This window comes from Leuciscus leuciscus (genome assembly GCF_965113295.1).
Source record: "Leuciscus leuciscus genome assembly, chromosome: 12".
NCBI lineage: Eukaryota > Metazoa > Chordata > Actinopteri > Cypriniformes > Leuciscidae > Leuciscus > Leuciscus leuciscus.
In genome coordinates, this window is record NC_138736.1 from 6,203,679 (window position 1) to 6,224,067 (window position 20,389).

At 37.5% G+C, this 20,389-nt stretch overlaps 4 protein-coding genes across 18 annotated transcripts in view; 2 read left to right on the plus strand and 2 right to left on the minus strand.

The window, feature by feature from the left end:
* The window catches only part of clxn (calaxin), a 49,953-nt gene extending 44,874 nt beyond the window's left edge, over positions 1–5,079 (plus strand). For all 3 annotated transcript variants that reach the window (XM_082187130.1, XM_082187128.1, XM_082187129.1), the window contains exons 3-6: positions 3,667–3,771; positions 3,874–4,025; positions 4,111–4,215; positions 4,330–5,079. In XM_082187130.1, the coding sequence (XP_082043256.1) occupies positions 3,667–3,771; positions 3,874–4,025; positions 4,111–4,215; positions 4,330–4,380 (413 nt within the window). In that variant the 3' untranslated portion in view covers positions 4,381–5,079. The remainder of the gene's footprint in view (positions 1–3,666; positions 3,772–3,873; positions 4,026–4,110; positions 4,216–4,329) is intronic.
* Positions 5,080–6,586: 1,507 nt separating this feature from the next.
* rbm48 (RNA binding motif protein 48) lies at positions 6,587–9,732 on the minus strand. Its single transcript, XM_082187109.1, has 5 exons — positions 9,588–9,732; positions 9,235–9,425; positions 7,988–8,133; positions 7,357–7,910; positions 6,587–6,676 (listed from the first exon to the last, which is right to left on the minus strand). The coding sequence occupies exons 1-5, from the start codon at positions 9,711–9,713 to the stop codon at positions 6,605–6,607; spliced, it is 1,089 nt and encodes a 362-aa protein (XP_082043235.1). The 5' UTR covers positions 9,714–9,732; the 3' UTR covers positions 6,587–6,604.
* A 624-nt stretch (positions 9,733–10,356) lies between these two features.
* illr4 (immune-related, lectin-like receptor 4) lies at positions 10,357–15,265 on the plus strand. 2 transcript variants are annotated; one of them, XM_082187120.1, is made up of 7 exons: positions 10,357–10,512; positions 11,388–11,486; positions 12,988–13,056; positions 13,513–13,581; positions 13,663–13,799; positions 13,879–14,000; positions 14,110–15,265. In XM_082187120.1, the coding sequence occupies exons 1-7, from the start codon at positions 10,428–10,430 to the stop codon at positions 14,267–14,269; spliced, it is 741 nt and encodes a 246-aa protein (XP_082043246.1). In that variant the 5' UTR covers positions 10,357–10,427; the 3' UTR covers positions 14,270–15,265. The 2 variants fall into 2 exon arrangements, with proteins under 2 accessions (XP_082043246.1, XP_082043247.1); XM_082187121.1 differs by lacking the exon at positions 11,388–11,486 and having other exon boundaries at positions 10,365–10,512.
* A 2-nt stretch (positions 15,266–15,267) lies between these two features.
* Positions 15,268–20,389, minus strand: part of zmym4.2 (zinc finger MYM-type containing 4, tandem duplicate 2) — a 50,610-nt gene continuing 45,488 nt past the window's right edge. For all 12 annotated transcript variants that reach the window (XM_082187027.1, XM_082187028.1, XM_082187021.1 and 9 more), the window contains 5 exons: positions 20,207–20,358; positions 20,007–20,121; positions 19,690–19,929; positions 19,484–19,607; positions 15,268–15,793 (listed from right to left, as the gene is read on the minus strand). In XM_082187027.1, coding sequence (XP_082043153.1) covers positions 15,583–15,793; positions 19,484–19,607; positions 19,690–19,929; positions 20,007–20,121; positions 20,207–20,358 — 842 coding nt within the window. In that variant the 3' untranslated portion in view covers positions 15,268–15,582. The remainder of the gene's footprint in view (positions 15,794–19,483; positions 19,608–19,689; positions 19,930–20,006; positions 20,122–20,206; positions 20,359–20,389) is intronic.

The following is a 20,389-nucleotide window of genomic DNA, read 5'->3' on the forward strand; positions in this document are numbered from 1 at the left end:
ACACCGGACGCAAATTGCCGCTCCCACTCTGCTAGACACGCTCCGTTCCCTGAGAGGGGGGGACCCCAACCTAAGATTGTGTTGGACCCCGAGCCGCGTAAGCCTTCCTAGCTACGGGGAGAAAAAGAGAGAACTCGAGTCCCGCCGAGGCCGGACCGATCTCTCTAAAAATCCCCATACATTTCCCAGCTCCCTCACAGGCGGCTGGAAATGTACAGTCAGCAGCAAACGAGTCTGCCGCACAGCACGCTCGCCTGCAGACAAACGCCGTTTTTACGGCGACACAAATTAATCAAGAAAAGAGCTCTTTTCCTCATGTGTCATATGTAGGTCATGTGCCCGCTATAAAGTTCGCACACCTGCACATAAGCACTATCCCCACAGTTACCAATTCGCCACCACAGGCTGCGAATTTAACAAATGTAGAAGGTGCGCCCGTCACAAGGTCCGCACCTCCACACACAAGCACTGTGCATGCAGTCTCAAGCACTGTACAGACAATCTCAAAACCCCCGCCAGCTCATGCTGTTCATGTAGTTCGGGTGCCCAGTATAACGTGTGTGCCCCTACACACAAGCACTTCCAACATGGTGTCATCTTTTTCCCCTGCCAGGGAAGAAAGGGTAATGAACATAGACCGTGTGCCCACTGCTATCGACGCACCGCTATATGTGAAAACCCACACTATAGACGCTATAGAGGGCTCGCGCTCACTGAAGCGCGCGCCTTTGTGCATGAGCGCCGTTCACACGGGCGGGGAAACAGTAGACAATCAGTTATCCGGGCCCTTATCTCACAGCGACCCGAGCCCTGTACTCATTCAACCCCTAGCTATGAGGGCCAAAGCCTGGGAGGCTATCCCCGACATATCGTCTTGGGTGTCGAACATAATAAGACGAGGTTACTCGCTCCAGTTTGCTTGCAGACCTCCGCTCTTTCATGCCAAGGTCGAGACAACGGTCGGACAGGGCGTGGCCCATGTTCTCCAATTTAGTTATCCAATATTGAAGCCTGTTCTTCACCGGCTTATATTAGGATTATGCTTCTCTGTGATTCATACATATGCTTGGTCACGGTAAAGCGAAGTCAGCACGCACAGCGTTTTGCAAGGGGTTCCCATAGCGTAAGCTAGCCTTACGCAATACGAGAGACCTCTTGAAAGGGAACTACTTGGTTACTAACGTAACGTCAGTTCCCTGAGATGAGGGAATGAGTATTGCGTAGCCTGCCATGCTACTTTGCTTGGATCAGGGGTCGCTTCAGTCGTTTAAACCTGAAGTACCTAGGCGAGTCTCGCCAATATATAGCCTCTGACCACGCCCATACTGGAGGGCTATGACGCGCCAGGGCACCAAGCGCCCCGATTGGTTTCCCGCATCAGAGCCGCCTCGCCATAGGTTCGTGCAGTTGCCGCAGCACAGCCAATGACCACGCTCGTGCTCAGTTGTGCTCGCAGTGCAGCTGCAATGCGTTTTAAAGTTACACTGTGTCATTTTTTTTGTTGATTCTTAGCAAAAAACACTTAGTTCTTTCAAAAATATTTGTGCTCATTAATGTATATTTACTTCTTTCAAGTAATAAAGGATTCTCGTTAGTTTATAATCTGCCATTGAAAGTACATACGGGTGAGGGGTTCGAATGCCGGTCGCCATGTTGCCCCTCCATCTTGAAACTACATTAGCCAAAGAGGGACATACCTGTAAATTCAAGCTTCGCCTTTCGCGCTTTACACTCAGTGACACAGAGACTAATGCGAGGGGGAGATTACTCGCGACTGCCGGCAGATTTGAAAGATTGCTGATGGAGGACCTGTTCTCGAGGACATGTAGCAGAGTCGCCAAGGAAGCGAAAGAGAGAATTAAAACGTCAACGCGACAGGCAAATCAGCAAGACCAAAGTCAATACTGGAGTAACTTTTCCCAGATGGAAAGAGCTCATGAGGAGCAAAGATTTTAAAACGAAGTTGCCTGCTTTCTTCTCGACAGGTAATTCAGCCTATTTGTGTAAATTCGAAGTTTTATAGTTGCTTGTCTAACCATAGCATGGTTGTGCATAACGCCAGAACGACCTCTAGTATAACTTGCGTTACTTTTCCTCACGTCAATGGTGAAAAAGTATTGTTTACCTTGTAACATAAATCTGTGCTGCGACGGATCACAGGTGATGAATAGTTTTAAAGGCGCAATTGGACGAAGTCGAACTGGAAACCATGTTAATCTTGGAATAATACGGCCACCGTAGGAGTTAAAACGCCCTCGAAATTGAAAGGAACAGAAACTAATATTCACTGGGTAGTCATATACAATTTCACTGCTAGATGGGGGAAAATATCACACAGTGTAGCTTTAAAAGTGTAACTTAAGTATTCTCGAGAAAAGGAGGTTTTCCCATAGGGTAAGCTAGCCTTACGCAATACTCGTTCCCTCATCTCAGGGAACTGAGGTTACGTTAGTAACCAAGTAGTTTTCAGTGTCACATGATCCTTCAGAAATCATTCTAATATGCTGATTTATTATCATGTTTGTTATGTTGAAAACAGTTGTGTCTTGATATTTTTTATATAACCTATATTTTTTCAGGATTCTTTGATGAATAAAAAAAAAAAAAAAAAAAGAAAGAACAGCATTTATTTAAAATAGAAATCTTTTGTAAACAATATATCCTACACTACCGTTCAAAAGTTTGGGGTCAGTAATATTTTTTTCTTTCTTTTTTTGAGAAATTAATACTTTTATTCAGCAAGGATGTGTTAAATGATAATAAAGATTTATAGAAGACTTTTTATTCATCAATGAATCTTGAAAAAAGTATAACAGGTTTAAAAAATATTAAGCCCTAAACTGTTTCCAACATTGATAATAACTGAGTATCAAATAATCATATTAGAATGATTTCTGAAGGATCATGTGACACTGAAGACTGGAGTAATGATGCTAAAATATATTTTAAAGTATATTAAAATAGAAAAACATTATTTTAAAATGTAAGAATATTTTGCAAAATTACAGTTTTTTCTGTATTTTTAATCAAATAAATGATGAGCATAAGAGACTTCTTTCAAAAACATTACAAATAGTAATGTCTCCAAACTTTTAACCGGTACTGTACATACTGTTTGAAACTCAGAAGCGAAGAAGCTGTGATTTACATAGAGGTGGCATGTAAATGAAGTACAGGAGTCAGCTCATTACCTTATCTCATCAGCATAACAGTGTCATTCAAATGCATAGATGCTAATCCAATCAGCCTGACAGTATCACCCATACGTTCACATTATCATAGCTTAACTTGGGACAATGACACTGTTCATGAGGTGCATAAAGACAAAATGTTAATGTCAGACACATGGGTTGCTTGACTTAATCTTCTTTGAATCTCATCATCTATGCCTCAAAATGTAAAACACAGTGTACAGAACTTTCTCGGTTTATATACTATTGTATTGGAACCTAGATGAAACATTTAATAAATTTGTAATACAACAATACTTTTATTTGCAGTTTAACAAATATAAGGATATTAGTACCTGTCAATAATAATAAACCTTTGTAATATTTTCTTATTCATGGAATACTACTAATATAAAAAAGATTCTCCTTTGTCTGAGCCCTCAAGGAGGATATCCATTTTTTGCACATTTTTTGTATTAACCCCTTGTGCATTCAGTTTTCCGTGTCTTTGACAAGGACAATGACACCTACGTAAGCGTCAAAGAGTGGGTGGAAGGTCTGTCAGTCTTTTTACGAGGCATGCTGGATGAAAAAATTAAATGTGAGTTCTTTATATTTTATACTTTATAAGGTTATGTACATAAAGTTCATGTTATAAAACATCTACATACTGTATATAAAATATTCCATGTATAATGCCTAGTCTGCTTTGACGTATACGACCTGAATGGGGACGGATACATCTCACGGGAGGAGATGTTTCAAATGCTGAAAGACAGCCTCGTCAGGCAACCCACCGAAGAGGACCCCGACGAGGGGATTAAGGATGTTGTGGAAATTGCCTTGAAAAAAATGGTACTACTATGTGTCAGACTCAGAAAATGTATATGGAATATTTTCCCATTGTTAAGTATAAAAGATGTACCTTTTCTTTTTTCAGGATTATGACCATGATGGAAGAGTTTCTTATTCCGATTTTGAGAAGACAGTCATAGATGAAAACCTTTTACTAGAAGCTTTTGGCAACTGCCTCCCAGATATGAAGGTAGAAATCACAAGCAACTATTTTTGCATGTAAAATGTATCGTAATTTTAAAAAGACTCAATTTAAAATTTTGTACAGACTAAAATGTTTATTTATTTATTATTTGTTTGGCAGAGAATACTGTTATTTGAGCAACATGCATTCCAGGAACCACATGAATATTGAAAAGAACCACTGAATTTTGAAGGGTTGTGGTCAGAATCCCTTGTCTCTTCAATATATCTATATATCCTTTTGAGTTTTTACATTATTCCTATAACAAGTACAAATCAAGTTATATAATCATTACTATATTCAATAAGTTATTCACATATAGTTTTAATCATATTTTGTTGTCAGCATTTCTACCAGTATCTTTCTAAGTGCATTATGGTGTCTGTGACTAATCTTTTGTGCCCTGAACGAGGACCTTGAGAACAGGCTCTTTGTATTGGGAAAACAGCTAATAACCTAATAGAAGAGGGCAAGCCTGAAGAAGACCCTCATCAGATGACTCTATGTCTGTTTTCTGCTGACCAAGTTAAGGTTACAGGGGTCAACCTCTACGTGACTTACGTGATCTGGTTCATAGAATTGTACTTCTTTAATGTGTATTATGTGTATCCAAAGACTCTGTTTAGTACAATACATAATGTACTAAATCCAAATTCACTGTCATTTCCTGATGCTACACCTACAATCTGTGATTCATTTTTGACATTTTTTGTGGATAAAATTAATACTATTCGTTCTTGTATCCCCAAGTTTGATTTGAACGCACCTGTTAATGACCCATGTTCGGCCTGCTTAACTGAGTTTGAGCATATTTCTTCTACTTTTCTTGTTGAGCTTTTCAATAAAATTAAGCTTTCCTCTTGCTCCTTGGATGTGGTGCCTCCTCGTCTTTTTAGGGAAGTGTTATGTGCTTTGTTGAACTGTCTTGAGGAGGTAAGAGGCTGGCTGGCAGCTAATTTTTTAACATTGAATGACTCTAAAAACCGAAATTGTAGTTTTTGGATCACCAGCTTCTAATATACAGATTAAAAAACAACTGGGTCCTTTAAGTGGGAATTCTCATGCTTATACCCAAAATTTGGGAATGATTTTTGATAACGGCCTTAAATTTGACGAACAAATTAACTCAGTGGTGAAGAGTAGCTTTTATCATTTGAGATCTATTGCGAAATTAAAAGCATTTTTAACAGCAAAAGATTTGGAGACAGTGATTCATGCCTTTATTTCATCCTGGCTGGATTATTGTAACTCGCTGTACCTTGGGGTGGCTAAGTCTTCCTTATCCCGCCTACAAATGGTACAAAACGCTGCCGCCAGGCTTCTTACTGGTACTCGAAAGAGGGAACATATTTCGCCTGTTCTTGCTTCGCTTCACTGGTTGCCGGTCGAATACCGTGTCAAGTTCAAGGTATTGTTGTACGTGTTTAAGGGGTTAAATGGCCAAGCTCCTCAATACATTACAGATCTTCTCCACCGGAAATGTTCTAGACCCTTGAGGTCCTCGAATAAGTTGATGCTCACTGTGCCACGATCTAGACTGAAATTAAAAGGTGACCGGAACACCTAAGGTTTCTCTTCCACTGTTGATAGTTTTAAATCTTCACTAAAGACTTAAGGCTTTTGGTTAAATGTAATTTTATGATGGGTTTTTATGATGGGTTTATGATGTGTTTGTGTCTGTTGGTGTATTTATGTATTTTATATTGTTTGAACTGATTGTACAGCACTTTGGTCAGTAGTGGCTGTTTAAATGTGCTCTATAAATAAAAGTGCCTTGCCTTGCCTTGTATTTCTCTGAAGAATAAAGTGAACATTATCTGTACTTCTTTCTGAGGAGGGAAGGTTTTATCAGTATGTTTTGGGTAGTCTGTCCTGTGCTATTCCCTTGTGCTTTTGTGTATGCGTTGAATGCTCTGTACAGGTCTCGTGATATGTAGCAGCAGACCTCAAGATGCCTTTCGACGACCTCCGAGGTCATCACCTGACCTCCATGGACTCGGATGACAATTATCTTGATTAATGTCGACATACCCTACTCTCTATCCATAAGTGTAGAATTGTTTAGACTTTATGTTCTCTTAACCAATCAGAAGTAGCAATGATGTAATGTATGCCCTTGAAAATGGTATAATTGGTGTAAGATTTTGTGTAAGGTAGAGTTGGCTTGCGACCACCTGACTGGCTCTACCGATGAAACTGCAAACTATTCTTCAGTAAATTTTTATTTATTTGATTGAACCTCACGACTCCTGGTCTTCTTTCATTATATCTGGTCCTCTTTCATTATATCTGGTCCTGGGTCTTACAGCTGTTAACAATTTTGTATATAAAAAAAAAAAGGTTTGTCAAAACATTGTTTGTGGCTATTGTTCAATGTAAGACCACAGTTGTCTTATTAAATTCTTCTGCGTGGCTTTGCAGTAGTGGTCTTTACTTTTACAGGTTTGACCTCTGGAACAGATGTGACCTAAAAAAAAAGAAAGAATATATATCAGAAATATACCATCATGAAAAATTGCACACAAACAATGTACTTAAAGAGGTCCTATTATGTCTTTTTACATTTCCAACTTTCTTTATTGTGTAATGCTGCTTTTTGAGCATAAAACAAATTTTTTCTGAAAAGTTACAAAGGACAAAGTCACTCCAAAGTGAGTTATTCTCTTTATCAGTGTCACTGTTTCTCCCTGAAACGAGGCGTTTGTAGTCTTTTTCTTCCGAGAACGAACACGTCACAATATTCCTTATTTAAATCATTCCCGCCCAAGGCATACGCAAAAAAAAGTTGCAATGCCTGGTTGAGTCAGTTAGTAGTTGTGTGTTGAAACTCAGGGTTATGGTAAGGGGCGTGGCATTTCCAAAACACGCTCGAAGCAGTTGACCAATCACAACAAAATGATCTAGCTGACCAATCAGAGAACACTGCGCTTTTCAGAAAGAGGCGCTTCATAGAGACAGGAACTAAACAGAGCGTTACTGACAGACTGGGAAGAGAGGAGCTGCAACAATGTGAAAAATGTTTTTTTAACATTCAAGCATGAAAACCTATTCTAGTAGACCCCAAAAACAAAATCAAGACTTTGTAAAAGGGCACAATAGGTCCTATTTAAATCATATTTACAGCAGGAATAAAACAGACAAACTAACCTTAGTCATAGTTTGACGAATCAAATTGGCAGTGACATTCAATGAATGATCCTCCATGTCCAACTTGGGCAGCTCTGGTAATTTTGGGCCAATTAGAGTCTCAGTTTCATTCAAAAAGAACACTGTTTCCTCCAGTTTTCTTTTTCTACTTTCTAAATGTGTAATCCTTGGCATAAATCTAACAGGTTGTGACAGCTTCTTGTGCCTTTTACTCAAATCTCCCTCTTTAACACTTGAAGATGAGGATGATGCACTCTGCTTTGAAGTTTCTGCAACAGGAGGGATGGAATTATGTAGAGAGCCCATCTTATCCTCTGTAGGTAATGTTGTTTTAGTGGTCCACTGCACTTGAAATGGCTGTGTAAAATTGGGAAGTCTATAAGAAACATCCTCCGTTGGGGGCAAAGGCTGCTCAGGAAAGCCCAAGTAGTCAGACTTTACATTCTCCCTTCTGGCGCTTGCAAAGTCTTTCTGGATCTCAGGAGCTGCAGATGCTCGGGTGTCCGTGCTTGATGACTCTGTGCTTACTTCCGATTGCTGATCGTATTGTTTTGCTGAAAAAAAAAAACATCACACAAGTTAGATAGATTTTCTACAGATGTAACCTATTAAGAGACACGATTAAAAGTACCTGTGTTTTGGCTTGCTCTGTTAACATATCTCCTCCTGTCCTGTAACTTCTGCCTCGTCTCTTCCACAGTTTCGTACTCGGGGGCATAGCAGACGTGCAGCTGACCCCCAAAGAAGCTCTTTTCATCAGTACGCCGTTTAGCTATCCTGCAAATTTACACATTGTAACATATGCATGTCATTCCGTGATACGAGTGCTTTTTGAGTTATGCATATAAAAAAGTACTGAATGAAAACACTGCACCAACTTTGATTGTGTTATTATAGGCATTAAATACAAATAAATATAATAAAATATTAATACAATTATTCATAAAAGAAACAACTGATTATTTAAAACTGTTCATTAGTAAAAATGTCAGCGTTAAATTCTCTTTATAATAATCAGCTTAAAGTGTCATGACCTTGAGTAAAAAAGTAAAGTTTAAATGATCTGTTAACTATGGAAGCTCTTTCCTGCCACAGAATTAAAAAAAATAAAATAAGGTAATTGCGATTTTATCTCACAATTCTGACTTTTTTCCCCTCACAATTACAAGTTTACATCCCCCCCCAAAAAATCTGACTTTTTCCCTCAGAATTGTGATATAAACTCGCAATGCTGAGAAAAAAAGTCTGAATTGGACTTTATAACTTACAATTGCGAGTATATATCTCAAAAGTCTGTAAAAAGTAGTAGAATTGTGATATATGAACTCACAATTGCGAGAAAAAAAGTCAGAATTGCGAGTTCTCCCAGAATTCTGACTATTTTTCTCACAATTACTTTGATATTTTTTACTCTGAGGCGGAAACAAGCATAGTTCCATAGTTAACCCTGTTCATTTTGTTACAAAAGGTTTTATTTTTAAAAAATGACGTTCTTTTGAACTTTCTATTCATCAAAGAATCACGAACAATTTTTATCATTTTCTACAATAATAAGAAATGTTTCTTTCTTTCTGAAGGATCATATGACACTGAAGACTGGAGTAAAGATGTTGAAAATTCAGCTTTGCATCACAAGAATAAATTACATTTTAAAATACATTAATATAGAAAACAGTTATTTTAAATTGTAATAATATTTCACAATATTACTGTTTTTACTGTATATTTTTGATCAAATGAATGTACTCTGGCCTTGGTAAGCATGCATAATGTACAAAATTAGTCAAATCACCTATTTTGTGGAAAGACCCATGTGAACTGTTCCTCTGTATCACTCTAGCACAAGCTGACTTTGAACATGTTTTAGTCTGTCCTTACCTTGCACTTGTCAGCTTCTGGAACTGAAATAAGTAGACTTCAGTGAACTGCTCTGCTGGGTATTCATCAAGTGCCCTGTACTCCTCGACCACTCCATACAGAGCAAAGAGCTGCACCAGCTCTGCCATCACTCCAATAGCGGGCACTCCTTGAACTAGCAGGAACCGAGACTCCAAGTTGATGGTGTATACCTGAAACCAGCGATTCAGCCATGGAAATAATCTTATTAACGTTATTTTCCAAGGCTGCGACTCAAAACCTAGTGAGATGACTCTGGGTGTCACTCTGATTGCTGCATGGTACGATAAGCTAAAATACAGTGCTAACTAAAACAATTTATTAAATAAACCGACCTTAACAGCTCTTTGGCGTCTTCCCTCTCTGTATTTTGCGCGTGTTTGGGCAACATTTTGTTGCTCGTGGTGTTTATACACTTTTTGTGTGTCCCACACAGAAGGTTTAGCGACTGAACTGTCCATTTGTGTGGGGAAGTCACACCCAGCGCCCGAAGAAAACAAGTCACGGGTTTTCAAAATACAAGTCTCAATTTTTTAAACAATCCTTTCATTTTTATTGTGATAATTTGCAGTTGCATTGTTAATTCATCATTATATTTATATTTATTAATGCAATGTATTTAAAACAATTTACTGAATATAATCGAAGTATAGATTTAAATATAGGCGTAATAAAAAAAAAATCAATTAACTTTTTCATTTATTCAAGTGTTTTTCTTATTGATTTTTAATACAATAAAAATATATTTGACTATTGAGCCACGCTCTGCATTATTATACATTTATACTGTTAAAAATCCATTTGTCAAAGACCACAGGACCATTTAAGAGAAATGTAAAAAAAATACATTAAAAAAAAAGCTAAACGTGATTAAAATGGTTAAAACGAACCCATTTTAATCTCCTTCATTTCTTATTTTATTTCATTTAAAGTATAAGCGTTCATTTACATTTATAGCAAATGAATAAATAATATCCAACTTAAACGATTAAACTTAAAACAATTCACAGGGGTCCTTTCGTGCATTTATAAATAGGCCTACAATACAATATTTCACAAGATATGTCATCAGATTCTTGACAAGAGAGAAACATTAAGTTCCTCTTTTCGTTACTTTCTCCTAATTTAGTCATCACATTTACATTTGCATCCTTCCCGAATCAAAGGCTGAGAAAATGTCTGTGGACGTTATCTACTCGGATGTCGTATTTGTGAAAAGAAACGAGGTTGGCAGTAACGATCCAGATCAGAGTCAATTAGGTGAGTTTTCAGTAGGAGTTGTTTTTGTATTTTTCTTAATTAACTGCATGCATTTTTGTAAATGCTCCTCCTGTCGAAGAGAGAGTGAGTAGGCTATGACAATCAAATGTTTGCAGTAAAATTAAGAGAGCAATTTGAGTTTAGAGACGCATAACATAAATAACGTAAATCAAACATAACTCAAGTAACATCACATACAACTGGGAAGCTCATGGCAGGATGTTAATGTTCTTATGAAATCATAGCATCAGTGCAATAAAAAAAGAAAGAAAAAAACCCACAGTGACCGCAAGCCAATATATCCTTGTGCTTGTTCAAACTGTTTTATTTGTATAACCTATATGCTTGAGTAAAACTTTAAATTGTAATTTGGCATATTAAACCACTCTCTGATATCAATTCTTGCTGGTGATTCTTCTCAAGCTTCGCAAACGACCAAACTTAAAAAGATAGTTCACCACAAAATTCTAATCTTGTCATCATTTACTCACCCTCAAATTGTTCCAAACCTGTATGAGTTTCTTTCTTCTGTTGAACACAAAAGAAGATATTTTGAAGAATGTTGGTAACCTGACAGTTGATGGACCCCATTGACTTTGATTGTATTTTTCTGACTATTATAGAAGTCAATGGGGTCCGTCAACTGTCTGGTTACCAACATTCTTCAAAATATCTTCTTTTGTGTTCAACAGAAGAAAGAAACTCATACAGGTTTAGAACGACATGAGGGCGAGTAAATGAAGATACAATTTTCATTTTTGAGTGAATTATCCCTTTAAGGTTTTAATCAAATATGCTTGATTAAAACCTTAAATTGTGATTTAGCATATTAAACCACTCTCTTATATCAATTCTTGTTGGTGATTCTTCTCAAGCTTCGCAAAAGACCAAACCATGTGGTGACTTGGTTCGACTGTTACTAACGGCTCTGTGTGTTCTCCTCACGGGTGGACTGATCGCACTCAGCTTCCAATGTATGTATCCTTCTCATAGACTGTAAAAGATCCTTCTTCACACTTGTTTTTAAAAAATCCCAATTTTAGGATTGATTGATTTTATACTTGGCAAAAATTTTGGACCCAAATGAGTAACATTTTAAAACACAATATTATGGAAGCCAATTTTTTTCCAGGCAATTGCGAGCGTAGGGGAGCGCGGGTCACAACGGGGCTAGTTGTTGTAACACACAAGTTTTAAATACTTCCACACATGCTAGGCATGACGAAACCTGGTGTATTTACTAGTTGCCATATCAACTCTATATAGAAAAAAAATTGCGCCAATTTTTTTTTTTTTTTGTGGAAGATATCCATAGACATTTATTAAACCATAGCAAAAGTAAATTTCTTAAGTAAATTTTTAATCTGTTTTTTGTGTTTATTTAAAATTAGACAAATCTGATATTATTTTAATCTCCAATATGTTATTTAACATGAGGGCGTATGAGGGATAGTTCTTTAATGCTTCGCTTACTAGCAGAAGACACTAGCTTTAATCCCTGGGACACTTTAAATCCCAGTTGTGCAGGCGGGGGCATGTTGTCACACTGCGTTACAATGTGCCCCTATTAGAAATATGCTATTATATTCTATACTTTTATTAATTCTATTGAGAAAACATGAGAAAAAGGTGAATAAAGACTGAGAGTCAACGTTCAGAAATTACCAATTATTTATTTGTTTTGAATTTGAACTATGTTGTATAGCTGTGTTTTCCTGTGTTCGTAGTCAAAACTCAAAAATGAGTTTATATTTAATTATAAAAAAATGCCATTATTTTATATGAAAAAGTTAATAATTGTATTTCATTTAGAAAATATGTTAGTTTGTCTAGTATATATTTTTTTAGTAGATCAGATAACATTTTAAGCTGTCATATCTGGTCATGTTACAATGTACTATGGGGCATGTTGTCACATTTCACTTCCATTCTTTCGGGGTATATCAAGAAAAAAGTATATACTGTATTAATAAAACAAAACCACATAATTGTACTATATAGACATGTGGGAAATTATTGTGGGAAAAAATAAATACTCTGAACCATAAGTGGATTTACACAAACTGAGAAAGTCAAAAAGTGTTACTTTGTGTCCCGCTCTCCCCTAAGCAAGAAAGTCATGGTGATGTGAAAAAAAAAAAATATGGGAGAAAAAAATATATTTAAAGATTTTGCATTCGCTTACTTTTGAGTTCTTTGAAAGAGAAAGCAAATATTCTTGGCGGAACGCAAAACATTTGCGAGAGAAACCAAAAGTATAGACATAATTTTTCCTCCCATCTCATTCCCCCCCCCCCATCACCATGTCCCTTTAGGGGCTCCGTAAAGTTTTTTGGGGGAACACAAAAGCTTTGAAATATATTTTCCCACCACCATGTCCCTTCAGGTGCTCCATAGTGCACATCTCACATTTTCTTTTGAATTGTGACATCTATACAATTTTAATGAAGGGTATAACTATAACTTTTTGTTTAGATGTATATAAAGAGAAAAAGCTTAAAGATCTTCAGCAGCTCCACTCTGCACTGAATGAAAACTTCACAGGTAAATACTCTTATTACACTGAGAGTTTAAATCTGTCCCAATAAACTAAGTAATGCATTATATCATTATAAACACACATCACAGCTAATAGGGAATGGTCTCAACTTTACTTTGAGAGAACTTTGTGGTTCTCTCAAAGTTATGAACAAATGCTTTTACAGTAACGTTAGTAAAACAAGTTATCTGGTCCTTAATAATATTCTCACAAAGTTTTCACAAAAACATTTATACTTTGTTCATGGAATGTTTTTACCTGAAACATTTGGTTGGATGTTCGCCTAATTATTCCGTAACGTTCCCTTAATGTTTGCAAATTGTTCCCTTAATGTTTGCATAACCAAAAATAAATGTTTTTAAAACATTTTTTAAATGTTCAGAGAACATTCAAAAATAAAAAATTTCAATGGGACAACACATTTTTGTAAGCTGGGACTAAGTTTTGTCAATTTAATACAGCACTTTCAGAGGTACTTCAAGACATGCATCACTGGCAACAAAATCTGTCCAAGGCTACGGGTGACAGTGGTAAGTGATCATCATCACAATATTCATCACTATGAAAGAGGGAAAAGATTGATAACCCATCTCAAATGCTATAAACTTCAGCGTGTCCAAAGGATTGGGAGTATCATGCGGGAAAATGTTACTACTTCTCCACAAACACCCTGGACTGGAATAAGAGTCGAGATGCCTGTATCTCAGATGGCGGTCATCTGGTGATCATAAACAGCAGAGACGAACAGGTTTGTCTGTATACTCCAAAAAATGTTTTATTATAAAGTAATGCAATGTAAATAACAAGCCAACACTTTGTCCTTGAAGGAGTTCCTGATGAGTTTTATAACAACGAAATATAAAGGGCGGTTCTGGATTGGCCTGACAGATGAGAAGAAAGAGGATCAATGGCTATGGGTAGACAACACAGAACTTAGTCCGTCTACAAGGTAGATGAAATCTTTGCACTCAAAATGCTTAATTTACAGTTATTTTCTAAACTCAAAATATTTGACAGGTGTTGAGAAGAAGCTCACTGAAACGTATCATTTCTTTCAGGTACTGGCATGAAAATGAACCAGATGACTGGAAAGAAGAATACAAGACGGGAGAGGACTGCGTTATCATCATACGAGCTTTTCTTAAAAGCTGGTCTGATGCAGCCTGCAGTAAACCATACACAAGAATATGTGAGACCAGATCCTCCAGACAACCATAGAGGCCATGGAAAGCAATGTATGGCATTGGATTATTTGGAAAATGTGTATATTTTTCTATTTAGGGGCCCATAAGCCCCAGTTGCTTTTGTTCTGACATCTCCTTTTCTTTCTGGCTGGAAGTCTGTGGCACAGCACAGTTGAAGTGGGAAGGAATGAGTAGACAGCTTTGCGGTGTCCTTCTCAAACCCACTTCTGCTTGTAAGTTTTCCCATGCAAAGTTCAGTGAAGTCACTGATTTTGAATCTCAGCTCTCTAAATTGGCCATCTTGGATTTTGAAAATAGTTCACATCTTCACCTTAGTTGGCTCAAGGTGACTTTCATGCAAAAGTAATTGGATTCAAAACGTTCCAAATAGCTTCCATTCAACCTGATGTCTGTCAAAGACGTTAAGATCGGTGGTTCGTTTTAGTTCTGGATGTTTCCTAACGCAAATTATCTTCCATTGAAATGCAAAGCTCATTATCATTACATTCAGCCTGGACACACTTTAGTCCACAGCTGAGCTACCATTGCAGGAAAGATCCTTCAAATCAATTTATGACCAATTTTTAGCCCAAAAAATAAATAAATAAATGATTTAATGCATTTGCAAACAAAATGACATTTTTTCACCTGGATGTATTTGCTTTGGCAAAAAATATATTTGTCCTGCCATGTATATTTGTTATAAAACAAATTCTGGTCATTTTTCTCAAGGCCATTGCTTTGCTCGATCACAGGCAGCCGAATCTTTTCCTTTTTTTCTAAATATATGGTCACATGAAAAATTGTGCAGTTATAAGTAAATACAATTATTTCTAAAATCACCCAGCAGGGTGCTGTGACAAACAAAACTTATTTTACAACATTTCTATCATTGATGTGCTTGACTCTGCAATCTGAGGCTGTAATAAGTGAATGAAGTAGTGTTTGCATGCATGCATCTTGTGTTAATGTGTGAAATGCATGTGAAAAGATCTGTATCTCTCAAGAAAATAAAGATGAAAGGCTTGCAGCACCAGTTTAATTTTTTACTAAAAACAAAACAAAAACAAGAGTTATCCACAGTAAATTGCAGGAACATTCCAATCTATATGGACCAACATGGTTTGCAATGAACAACAACAACAACTTCAAAATCTGTTTTTGGAATGATGCTGTTAATGTCTTTAGTGTTTAAATATAATACAAAAGGCGGCAACTGTGTGATTTCCATTTTCAATCTTCTTGTAGTTAACAAGGATGCACAATGACAAACCGCTTGCTTTCCAGCGTTCAGAACTACAGTCAGTCATGTGTTCAGGTTTTCTCAGTTTTGCTGTATTGAAATGTTCAGAAGTCCGAGTCAGTGTCTGAATCGGTCTCGGTGAGTGTTTTGTCCGTCTCCATGTGCAGTTCTCTGACAGTAAGGATACGTGTGAGCATGCTGTCCAGAGCCTCATCACTCAGCGAGGTGGCTGTAAACCACGTAGGACTGCTGGGTACACAGGAGCGCTCAGGGCTCAGGTAGAATTTGGTCGCATGATGTCTTATGCCTGGTGAACTGGAAGAAACAAGAAATTCCTTTGAGAAATTAGGTCATGTGCAATGTATATTATGAGAAAATTAAAGTGTTTTTGACCTTGGATTCATGTAAACCTGTACCCTGGTAAACCAGAGTTCTCGCGAGAGCACAAGTTGAATTTGCTCAGCGAGTTGCTCTGGTGTCGAGCAATGGAGCTCATTAAATATGCCCCTCGATCTGAGCTGCACCAATCACATCGGGTTATCTGATATAGGCGGGCCAGAGGCGAGCTAAACAGATGACGACAGCGCTGTGACGTCAAAGTCATCAGTAAACATTGCAAGATGCCTATGGATGAATAGCAGTTGTTTGAAACAGCTTTGGCCGCTACAATGAACGAGTTAGACTTGGCTTTTTCCCAAAAGAGGAAGAGAAGACGCCGCTCGAATCGCTCCTTTGCAAGGAGGGTGTTTTTGCTGTTTTGCCGACCGGAAGAGTCTAATCTACCAGTTAGCTCTGCTGGTAGCTAAGTGTATGGGGCTTATTGTTGTGATTAGGGCTGGGCGATAAAACGGTATCGGTATTTATTGACGGTACACCATTGTCGGTAACGATATGAAAAATGTTCGATATGACGCTCAATATTTTCATTCAAATGCACGCGCGACCACCACAACGTTGCCCAACATCAAATGGCAAGCGCAATGAAAGCGGAACGAAACTGCGTTACTTTGTGCCTCACGGACAGTTTATCAGTTTGGACCATCAATGTCAGTGAGCGCAGCGCGAGCCGATCTTCATCAAGCGACACTGTTACTACACAGCTCTAAGAGATCCGGTAAAGAAAGCATTTGAATTCGCCTCTGAAGTAATAACATCGCTGCAAGATCTAGTGAGAAGCATTCACACTTCTCCGTTATTAACGGATCAAACAGCGCTGACGTGGAAACCAGGAGAAACATTGTGCCATGAATGAACTAGTTATAGGCTTTAAGTCCACAGATCAGCAACATTCATTGTATAGGCTATGGCTTTACTGTAGTAACACTCACTGTAACCATGGAAGTTTGACAGGAATAGTAAAATGCTTTCAAGTACGTCACACATCTTTTTCCAGCACTTCAAGACTCAAATATTATCATATTTAAATGTTATTTGTAATGTGATGACCAAAACATTATTTGTTCATCCTTCAAATACATTACCCCCATTTATAAAACTAAAAGTTTCAAGATGTAGGGAAAACTCTTTTTAAACTTATTTAAAATTATTTCTCTTTTAATAATTATATATTTTTTAAATCAAGGAGATTTCTTTGGCATTTCTTTCTTTTTGTTGTATCGAAAAATGTACCTAACCGTGACACCACTGTGTCCGTCGTATCGATCTGTGAATTTTGTGAACCGTTACACCCCTACTTATTACAGATGTTGTTATAGATGTTATAGTACTTATTATAGATGTTGACCTACCTCAAAGTTTCAAGACCTACCTTGATTCTTCTACGTTTACACTTTTACATTGCACACATTTTATAACATTTTATTTAAGTTCAAGAGTTTCTTTAACGCTTACTTTTTTATCTTAATATAAGACATAAAGATATTTGTTTACATTAAATTTTTTACTGCTAAAACTAATATCATTTGTTGTTTGCCTTAATAATGTGGATAAAAAACAACAAAAAAAACAGTGGTTTAAATTCAAACTTTTGTACTTGTCTTAAAAAAAAAAGTCAATAATTATCGATACCGAACGATATGAAACATTATATCGTGATAATTTTTTTAGCTATATCGCACAGCCCTAGTTGTGATTGGTCGTAGTGTTATCCAATTGCGTGCAGTGAGATTTTCAAATGCATGCTTGGTAGTGTTGTCAAAAATATCGATATTTCGATAAATATCGATACTGAAATATCTGAACGGTACCAATACTAATTTCCTGAAGTATCGATACTAGCCGAGCTGTCACTTTCACTTCTCTCCAAAGGCGCGTTGATAAACACCACACGCGCACTAGTCTCATTCGCTCTGGTTAAATAGCAAAAGTGAAGTGAATGGGGCCGATCACACTTGACGCGTTTTTTGCAGTGAGAGGCGTCTATTTTCAATTGGTTTCCAGCGAGCGTTCTGCGCGCTGTTTATGTGCCTGCTGCGCCTCGCGGGCCTTCCGTTTTAATGATGAAAGCTAGTTGCTTGAACGCCCGGAGAGTGCGATGATGGAGGATAAACTTGTGGTGCTCTCGCGGGTTACCAGGAGCTTAATGACTTCACGAACCGTAACTACCACAATGTTAACAGAAAGTAAAAAAAGTTAATAAAAGGCTGATTTGACGTTTACTTGACTGACAGGACAGCTGTTTCAGTGGTTGCCGAGCAACATAACAAACGCAGCGCACGGCTCGTTCTGTGTGATCGGGGCAGTGCTGTGTGCCTCGCGTTTTCGAACCTGAAAAACGCGTTAGTGTGATCGGGGCCTAATATAGCTAAGCACCTGAAAGACCGACACCGGGATCTATATAATTTCGAGAGGTTGGTAACTCTTCTCATTTTAACATTTCTGAAACATTAACCAAGATGGCCTAGTATTGTTGTTGATATTGAGTGTGTGTTGTCTCGTTTTTTCACCGTAATTCTTAAAGTTAATATAATCTGACTGAGAAATCTTAGACAAGTAACGTTAAATATTTTAACTGTGGTCAAATGTAAATTAACTTGTGCTTATTTAACTTTATTCAAAAATTTGTATTTAATTCTGCAATTTGCCTTCATATCTTTTCATCAATTTGATTACACAGATACTAATTAAACTAAACTGAGCTATTGATTGACATCTTTGAATTCAATAATGAAATGCCTTTAACTGAAAATTTAATGTTTTATCTTATTATTATACATTACTGACACTATATCCTCCAATTTGATACTGTTAAGTGCTTTGACACAATCTGTATTGTTAAAAGCACTAATAGTATTGTTTTTGCGTATAATGCACACACGTTTGTGTTTAAATCTGTTCATCAAATAACGTTAATGTATTAACCAGCATTAATGCTTTTGAACAAGTGCACTACTTCAGGACATTTTTGTTCATGTAAAATATCCCTCATTGTCATGTTCTAGACTTGTTATATTTAGCTTTAAATAATAAAATAAAAAACTTAATATTGTGGCAGTTTTTTTCTCCGTGGTATCGAAAATGGTATCGAATATCGATATTTTTCAAGGTATCGTATCGAAGTTAGAAATTCTAGTATCGTGACAACACTAATGCTTGGTGCCGCCCCTCGAGCTGGCCGAGTTTCATTGATCGACACCAGACCATTAATCTTTTAGATTTAGGTCTGGATTTCCAGGCTAGTAAACCTGTAGGACACCTCTAAAACGAAATTAAGAAACTTTAAAATAGCATAATAGGGGCACTTTAAAGTAACCAGGAAATCCAAATTGACAATTCTTTCTATTTTCTTTTTTTTACAGAATGTTAGTGTTTATTATAAATAATTATCCATATCATTATTTTCTTAAGTTAGTGCATTCATAATCATGACATGTCTCAGCGGAGAGTGGGGCTTCAATCAATTCCCAACGGACGAAATCAATTCCCAACCAACATTTTTTTTCCTCATTCGAGAAGCGGTTTCACTCAGATATACGTCACAATAGGTAAGGAAAAGACTATTGCAACTTCTGTTTCATGCTGACTTTAAACAAACAGCTGACATACCATTTTGAGAGATAGAACTCGTATAGCTTGACAGGACAGCGGAGAGGATTGTCTGAATTCTGCCGTATCTTTAGCACTCTCTGCCGTTCATCTTCTTTCTTCCTTTTCTTTACAGGGACACCCTCTAAATTGGATAAAATGTATAAGCAGAAACAATTAACAACAACAACAAACAAACACTATTAAACGTATGACTGACTACTGACCCAAACTTGTGTCCTCTTTCGGGGGGTAGAAACGCAGGTAGGATACTTTGCTGTTAGCTGGACCCCGAGAGTAGCGTTTGACATTAGCGAAAGAGAGGCGACGGTGCTGCTCCACGGTCTTGTAGTTGAAGAACTTGGTGAAGAAATAGAGCAGCGTGTTGAGCAGCACGCCGGGTGAAAACGCTCCCAGCTGCTTACAGTCCCACAGATACTCCTCCTCCACACGAGAATGAACGTAACCTGCACAAACACACACAGGCGTTTGTAGCACAACAGAGAAACAAGCCAGTCTCGTGCCAGTTTCTTAAAATACTCACCAGTGGGTAAAATAGTTGGTTTCCATCCTTTGAGTAAGTTGGACATTTCAAGGCAGAATTTGGTGTAGAAGAGATCCGAGAAGATGTTCTCCATCCGATTGTTCTCAAACAGGAACTGTAAACATAATCGACGAGAGCCAATTAAACTAAATACAACATGACTGAATGTGTTGAGTTTGTGTGATTTCTTCTTGTTTCACCTGCTGGATGCCCAAGCAGAGGTAAAAGACGCTGTCAGGGCTGTACTTCTCTCCGTTGGGTCGACGAACTTCAGAGATGAACTTGCAGAGGCCGTAGCTCAGTTCAGCCGTGCAACACTTCAACAGGTCCTCCTTTATTGTCATAGAATGTGCTATGGATGATGAAGAGGACATGTTTAATGT